The following is an 8,621-nucleotide window of genomic DNA, read 5'->3' as shown; positions in this document are numbered from 1 at the left end:
TTTCTCATTTGGTGTTATCGCCTTTTGTGATTCATTCACCAAGTCCTTTGACTTTAGGATAAACTCAGTATCCAGTGCCCATTTCAAATAATTATCTCCTGAGAAATTTAGGGCTGCAAAATCCAAGTTGATTTTCGACATCTCAAATCATATATCAATCAATTTTAGATCTCATAAATTATTTAAAATACGGCCATAAACAAGACATGCTATCAAGTCAATACATTTCTAATAAGCAAACAAGCCACACAACCAAATGTGATATAATGCAATCAGGCCACACGACCAAAGTGATATATGAAGCATAATAAGTCACATAGATTTATCAAGCAAGGGTATCGACCAAACAAGCAATTTCTATATGTTTTCATGCGGCCATATGGTTATAATGCAAACCTAGCATACTGATTCTATATGTACAGGAGTGGAATTATGGAACCTCAATTTAAAACAATCAGATCATGCAAAGGTGATAATAATCAGATCATGCGTATAACATAAACATGTTGGTCAGGATGATATATGATGCAAACTGGCCACACGGCCAAGTAGATATGATGCACTCAATCTTAGCAATCAGATTATATATGTGCAAGGGTAATATTAAAACATTCAATCAAGATTTAGCAATTAATCAATCAGTTTCAGGTATGAGATTTAGCTAGACTAACAATCAGATTCAATTAGGTTTTATCAAGACTAGCAATTGGATCAATAATTAAAAATAATCAAACGGATTCAAGCATTACACAATTTAGGGTTTCGATCCAAAAATAGGGTTTCAATCATGAAAAACCAAAACAATCAATTTCAAGGCTGATTCTATAAATTTTATTAATCAGTTTCAAGGCTAATATTTATCAGTTTCAAGGCTGATATTAGCAAGATGGAATCAGGCAATCTGATTTTAGATATACACAAATTAGGTTTAGGGTTTCAATTCGAAATTAGGGTTTTATCAATTAATCAGCTTCTAGCAAATAATCTTAAACTCCAGAACAGTTGATTATATCATGAAACTATCAACCTAATATAATATGAAACCTCAAAACATTCAATTCGGATTATGCAATACACGGATTCTATTTTAGGGTTTATCAATTCAAATTAGGATTTACATTATAACAGATTCTAACATGCAATATTAAACCTCAAATCATTCAATCAGGTTATAAAAACTATCAATCCTAACTCACACGGATTTAAACCTCAAGAATCATGCAATCAGATCATTCAAATTTTAAACAAGTAAACCTCAATCAATCTATCAACCTATCGGATTATATAAGCAAAGCAAGCTAGCAACCTATCGAATTCAATCAATGTTTTAACAGGCTGGTCGGTTTAAACATTTTTAAATCAGATGAACAATTAACCAAGCAGGATAAGAAAATAAATCTATCACTTTAACGGTCAAACAATTCTAGCAACATAGCATCAGATTCAATCAGATCTAAAACCTCAATGATCAAAACCGAAAACATTTTTGATTTCAAAATATTCGATTAGGGTTTTAATATCTGAATTGATAATTATAGTATAATTAATTCTGATACTTATATTATTTAGGGGTTATAGATATAGGGTTAGGGTTTATCGGATTCTAACTTGTAAAAACTGATTTGCGATTTTAATCGTGTAGGAACATAATTTAGGGTTTGGGGTATCGAACTTTTAGAGTTTCTATTTACTCAATTAGGATTTTTGATCTATTACCCTATGGTTTTGATTCATAAAGATTAGGGTTTTAGGGTTTCATTCTTTATCAATCAATCCATGTTCGATTATGGGTTCTTAGGTTTTGAATTAACTTTTAACCTTAAATGATTGTTGAATCGGACCACCAAAGGAGTTGAGCCGCGAGCTGGACACGAACGGGACGCGAGCTGGACACGAACGGGACGCGAGCTGTCTGATGCTGTCGCGAACGTGGAAGATGTCGCGTGCTGGAGCTGCTCTCGGGTCGCGAACGTCTGAGATAGGATCAGGAATGCCTTGGGCTGAAGCTGATCGGGGACGTGAGTTGGAACAGATGCGGGAACAAGAGACGCGATCGGGGTTTAGGGTTCGTCGGATCACCGGCTAGGGTTAGGATTTTAGGATTTTTCGATTTGGGTATTAGCTTAGGGATTTAGAGCATCGTGCTGATAATGTGTTATAAAAGTAATGGAAAAGTCTATATTTATTCATAACATAAAGTTTCCTTATATAGGAGATTACACCGTCATAGATAAATGGAAAGATTTCAAATCATAATCTCTTGGTTATGAGCCATCCACAATATGGTTCATAACAGAAAGAGTTTTGTTTTCAGCAAAAAAAAAAACATAATAAACAAAAGGGAATGTTGACTGTTGAGTGACTGTGAAATGAATCAAAGAGACAAGGAATTAAACAAAACAAAAGCTAAAGTGCAGAGAGGTCTGACAGTGGCACTGATTTGGAACCGAACAAGGCACCGAAGCTAAAACCAGAACCCTCAATATACGGGAAATCGACTAATTCCTACATCAACAAAGGTCAACGGTCCCGATCAGTACATAAACATGTTACCTGTGCGAAAACATACATCAACTATTACAAAATTTAATTTTCATACATCAACTTTCAAAATTTGGTTTTATCATACATTGACCTAATTTTCGTTAGTCAAACGTTGAGTTTTCGTTAACCGATAATAGAAAATCGGCTAATTTCTACATCAACAGAGACCAATGGTACGGATCAATACATAAACACTTCACCTGTGCAAAAACATACATCAACTAATACAAAATTTAAATTCAATACATGAAGTTTTAAAAACTGGTTTTAACATACGCTAAAGCTTGACATTTACCTAATTTCCACTAGTCAAATAATATCGAAGATAAATTGTCTGTCACGTGTTGATTAAGTAAGATTTTTATTGTATTATGTGGTAATTAAATTGTATTACATGGTAATTGAATTAGAAAAATAAAACATGTAGGTCAAACGATTTCTTTCTCGTGTAATTCATTAGTTAGCTTTTCTCATTAATTTTTTTCTTCAACTTTTTCGACAAAAGAAAACACTAACACCGAGAAAACTAAAGAAGACAAAATTGAACAAAGAGAAAATAGAATGTCTTCGATAAGCTAAACATTCTCATTTCTCTCTGTCAATTACTACGTACTACGGTTTAATTATCATATAATACAATAAAAATTTTACTTAATCAACACGTGACATAAAATTTATTTTCGGTATTATTTGACTAGTGGAAATTAGGTAAATCTATTTTACTAAATTTGAGTACAAAATAAAACGAACATTATTTTTAACAGATTTATTACATCTTTTCTTTCTTTATTTTTACTCAACTTAACTACTTTATTAATTGCATTTTTCCAAATAATTTGACAGGATGTCTTATAGAAATATAATACAGAACTTACCTATATTTAAGTGTTTTATTATATCTTTTACATTTTTTTATACTTCTTAACTACTTCATTAATTATATTTGTCATAATAATTCGACAACGTTTATTTTACATGTTAACCATAATAATTTCATATGTTTGAATGAATTTTCTTCATCCGCGACAAGAATTCAAACCAGTTAACAAAAAAACTTTTTATTTCTTTGGTTTAGTTTGGTTTGGTTTGGGTGGGTTTGGTTTCTATGTGTAGGAACATAACAATGAACAAAATTTTATATATTTAGAAATGTCATTAAACAATTTATAAAAAAATTAACAACAAATATCCGCGCGGACGCGCATGTTTAGTGTATGTTAAAACCAGATTTCGAAAGTTCATGTATTGGATTTAAATTTTGTATTAGTTGATGTATGTTTTTGTACAGGTGAAGTGTTTATGTATTGATTTGGACCATTGGTCCCTGTTGATGTAGGAATTAGCCGATTTTCTGTTACAACGTTTGACTAACGAAAATTAGGTCAATGTATGATAAAACCAAATTTTGAATGTTCGCGTATAAAAATTAAATTTTGTACTAGTTGATGTATGTTTTCGCACATATAACATGTTTATGTACTGATCGGAACCGTTGGTCTTTGTTGATGTATGAATTAGCCAATTTTCCCTAGTATACTGTGGTTCTCTGTCTGGTCTCAATCACACATTGCTTTAGCATGGAAGTTCACACCGTACGTGTGATTGACATGCCTGTGGTGTGGTTCTATGAGGTTTTCATTGACTTGCTGAATCATAGAGATAAAATTTAACCAAACGCAATTAGTTCAACCATGTTTTTTTTCTTTTTTCTTTTGAAACTGTAATTCAACCATGTTGCTAAGAGTATTATTACTATCTTCGTTATCTTGTTTGCAGCTTAGGTAATTTCTAAGCTCGTACAAAGTCACCAACATCAAAGTAATTCAGTTGTTGGGTAGCCATGTATCGAATAAGTTTATACCGTTAGGTTTTAATGGTCTAGTTGGAAAGAAAAAATCTAACCCTTAGCCAAATTAATGAATCTAAAACAAATTTATTTCGTAAAAATAATAGCTGCCTTTGGTTGATTCTAAGAAATTAAAACAATTAATATTAGCGAGTGATTAACGAATAGATCAGATCATGTGACGTTTAAGGGTGACCCAATTAAATCTCAAAAACTCCATTATAATTTAAAGACGAAAACATATGATAAATTGCATATACATATTAGAGCACCTTTATCGCAGTGCCTTGAGATGTCTCTTAAGGTATTTTGGATTAAAAAAAATATAAAAATGTATAATTATAAAAGAAACGTGTCTTAATTAGGGTCAGGAAGAGGCGTTTCTTGTTGACACGCGTAGGCATTTGAAAGGTCAGAGGAGGTGTGTTCTTTCTTCTTCGTTTCTCTCTTCTCTCTCTCTCTCTCTCTCTCTCTCTCGCGAAAGTTCTCTCCCGGTTGGAACCTCCAATCTGAAGACGGCACGAAGAGACGAGATGAAGCTGCGGAGGAGACGAGAAGCTTCGAAGGAGAGATGAGATGAAGCTGCGGAGGAGAGAGCTTTCGGTAGTGAAAGCGGGTTGGATTGTATCGATGGTGATCCTTTTAAAGGTAATCACTTTTGCACTATGCATCATCCCAATTCGTCTACTTTTGATTTATATTGATTCTGGATTCTGGGGTTTCATTGTCCTTAGGTTTCGCGTCACCACTCGTTGTAGGGAAGGAGCTACGCTCGTCGTTCGTAACTGACGATGTTCCACATGTCACCGGGTCGCTGATCAGAGGGGAAGGGCTTCACCATCGTGAGCTCTCCAACTTTCGCAAAGTCTTCACCTTTTCTGGCTTTTGAGTTCTGATAGATTCGTTTTTTTATCTTTCAAGATTGTTGCTCGTTTCAATGAGGTTGTGAAAAAGTTGCTTTTGGAAGGAGCCATTGAGACTTTCAAGAAGCATTCTGTCAGAGAAGAAGACATCCAAGTATAATCATTTTTCCTCTAAAACTTGTTTCTCTGATGCAATTGAAGCTAATGAGGTTCTACTTAATCAGGTTATATGGGTTCCCGGCAGCTTTGAGATAGGGGTTGTTGCACAAAAGTTTGGGAAATCAGGGAACTTTCATGCCATTTTATGTATCGGTGTTGTGGTATGACTCTAAGCTTTAAACAAATTCTCAGCTCATCTGACTGTATGTGCTCCTATGAATGACTTCTTTACGCTGGCATCAATTGAATAAAATAAAAATCACACTTCAGATTCCTTAATTTAGTTACCGACCAATCTTGCTTTGTTATTACAGAACAAGATTGTCTGAAAAGAAGCTGTCGTTGACCTTATAAGTCATCATACTACCTGTTTTTGATTTTTCTTTCCAAAGTTATTACAGAACAGTCTTGCTTTCGAAAGTGTTGATATTTAGGTTTTTGTTTGCTATAGATTAACAATGCTTTATAATGTTTGACAGGACAGTCTTTTGATGTTTGGAAGTTTTGATATTTGGGATCCTTAAGTGCATATGTTTTTAAATTCCTTTCCTTTTCTCTCTCTGTTATTGTTTACTAGCTCTACGGAGTGCCAAAGCTCAGATTGGAACTCGGGGCATAAACTAAAATGCAAGGTGTTTAAGAGTACTGACTCATCACCCGTGAGAAAGGATGATCTCGGTCTCAAAGCTTCTCTGCTGGCATCAATTCATGTATTCTCTATATTTGTTTGCGTGATATGCACTTTTAAACACATGTATGCGACATTGTTTTGAGAACAGAAAAGATTGTGTTTTTTACATTTCCAAATTCAAACTTGTTGTGTGTCAGTGTTGATGTCATCATCTCTTGCATTGGACTTGCATTGTTTTTTTTTTAAAACCCCAAAATAAGAGACTTGCATTGGAAGTGCTAATTGTACGAGTCTCTTAGTTATGTCTTTAATCTCACTTTAACTACTCAAAAATATTAAAAAAGTATTAAGAGACTCAAGAAGGGGTTTTAGGATAATTATGCTCTTAGCCTTTTGGTAATTTACTATACGATGTACATGAACTAAAAAAGGAAACACGAAAGCTGACAAGAATCTTAAACCACACTACTCAATATCTCACGATCTCAAAAGAAATATACTAAGCTCCTGTCCATAACTACCACGAGGATTCATCATATGAAACGATTCCGAGTCGCTCGACCCAGTGACTCGCTCGAATCTCGCTCCCAAGTAAAGGGTCTGCTCCTCCTCATCCAACGGCACAACTCCAGCTCCCACTGAAACAGACTGCATCATCCTCAACAAAACGGCATCGTTCTCTGTCACCTTTCTCCTCACAGCAAACCCCATCTTCCTTCCGTTGCTGTACATGGACCACACAGGAACATCGAAGATCGAGGAAGAACGACTGTTGTTGCTGCTGCTGCTGCGACGACGGTCACACACGAGGGCTATGCGTAGAACACCTTCTTGTTCCATCTCCTTGGCTAAAGCGGCCGTGGGTAGCGCTAGCTCAAGGAGGAGAAGCGGCGGAGATCCCACGGTGGCGTCTTGAAGGCAGAAACTGACTCTGCCACGACTGTGCCCGAAGAAAGTTCCACTTACGATGCTGGAGGAAGAGGAGGAGTGGTCTGAGGAGGAAGATGAGGAAGAAACCGAAACGGTGTCGTTTTGGTACGAATGAGCAGGTTGTTGTTGGTAAGTGCAACAGTATGGGAGCATGCATTCGATGAATGAACGTAGAGTTCGTCGGAGACGAATTTCACGAGCGCAATCGACGGTGGTCGGAGTGTTTATAATTTGCATGCGGTGGTGAAGATGATCTCTTTGCTTTCCTAGATCAACCATCGTTCTCATGTTTATGTTTCTTTCTTTTTATGAGTTTACTTAGTTAGAGGGAATCTAAAGAAGGGAATATTGTTTTTTTTTGTGTGAGGAGAAGTGGAAGTTTGATGGCATATATGTATAGGTAGGTGGGGTGGTATATGCTCAAGGAGAATGGCGGCTTTTCTTAGTATATAATATATTATTACATATATTACTACTATAGTATATGCTTTTATTTGTTTAACGATTTAATCTCGTGGCTATTTGTGCATTTAAATCCAACCACAAGATCATCACGGTTTAAAATAATTGGAGATGATGAAATATGAACAAGATAGAATTTGGCATGCATTTTAACTTTTTTTAAAAGAAGTATTCATTTGTTTGTTCATCAAGCGCATGCTGATCTAACTTATAAACCTAAAATTACGGTGAAAAAGTAAATTCGAAATTCTATTGTTATTTTTTCATATAAGTTATATATATATTAGTTATCAATTTTCAGTAAAATAGATTTGCAGATTTTTTTCTGATTAGTAACGGGAGGAAAAAAAATGAAAGGAGAAGAAAAAATAGAAGGCAATGGAGGCAGGAAGTAGCAGAAGTGGGGTGTACGTGTCGTATTATAGAATAGTTGATATCTTGCATATTTCTAATGTTTTATCCATTCACCCATGTGCATTTTGATCATATAGATTAGGATTTAGCCATTTTTAGGTTGCATTTTGCATACATGAGTCTTTATCAGGTATTGAAGTACCACATGGAGTTCTTGGAGGCATTTGGGTGCAATTGGAGTCCAAAAGAAGTGTTTAAAGTGATCATTGGGCGAGCACCTTACCGGAGCGACCAGTCCAGAGCGACGAGCGGAGGTCGCTCGCGTTTTCATGTCCGGAGCGACCTTACCAGAGCGACGAGCGGAGGTCGCTCGCGTCTTCATGTCCGGAGCGACCTTACCAGAGCGACGAGCGGAGGTCGCTCGCATTTTCATGTCCGGAGCGACCTCTCGCAGCGACACAGCGAGGTCGCTCCCGAAGCATGGAGCGACTACTCGGAGCGACGAGCGGAGGTCGCTCGCGTTTTCATCACTCGGGAACGCGAGAACGAGTCCGGAACGACCTCTCGCAGCGACACAGCGAGGTCGCTCCCGAAGTGTGGAGCGACTACTCGGAGCGACTAGCGGAGGTCGCTCCGCGTCTTATTTCTGCTCGAACTTATGATTTCTCAAGGGCCTTTTGGTCATTTCATGATGCACGTTTTTATTTTCTAAACCTATGTTTTAATACTCTGTAAGCCACCAGGAGGCAGATCATCTTTTGTTCTTAAGAAAAACCACCAAAAACCTTTGGAAAGTCATCTATTGAATCAATTGATCAGTTTTGTTATTGAA

At 36.2% G+C, this 8,621-nt stretch overlaps 2 protein-coding genes across 2 annotated transcripts; one reads left to right on the top strand and one right to left on the bottom strand.

The window, feature by feature from the left end:
• The first annotated feature begins 4,966 nt into the window (after positions 1-4,966).
• Positions 4,967-5,936, top strand: LOC106407506 (6,7-dimethyl-8-ribityllumazine synthase, chloroplastic-like). The gene is made up of 5 exons (XM_048757230.1): positions 4,967-5,006; positions 5,125-5,255; positions 5,312-5,407; positions 5,478-5,573; positions 5,892-5,936. The coding sequence occupies exons 1-5, from the start codon at positions 4,967-4,969 to the stop codon at positions 5,934-5,936; spliced, it is 408 nt and encodes a 135-aa protein (XP_048613187.1).
• Positions 5,937-6,097: 161 nt separating this feature from the next.
• On the bottom strand, positions 6,098-7,826 carry LOC106409169 (protein MIZU-KUSSEI 1-like). Its single transcript, XM_048756761.1, has one exon. The coding sequence runs from the start codon at positions 7,259-7,261 to the stop codon at positions 6,521-6,523; it is 741 nt and encodes a 246-aa protein (XP_048612718.1). The 5' UTR covers positions 7,262-7,826; the 3' UTR covers positions 6,098-6,520.
• Positions 7,827-8,621: the final 795 nt, after the last annotated feature.

This window comes from Brassica napus, chromosome C5 (genome assembly GCF_020379485.1).
Source record: "Brassica napus cultivar Da-Ae chromosome C5, Da-Ae, whole genome shotgun sequence".
Classification (NCBI taxonomy): Eukaryota; Viridiplantae; Streptophyta; class Magnoliopsida; order Brassicales; family Brassicaceae; genus Brassica; species Brassica napus.
The sequence above is the reverse complement of the archived record's forward strand: the minus strand, read 5'-3'. Positions and strand labels throughout refer to the sequence as shown.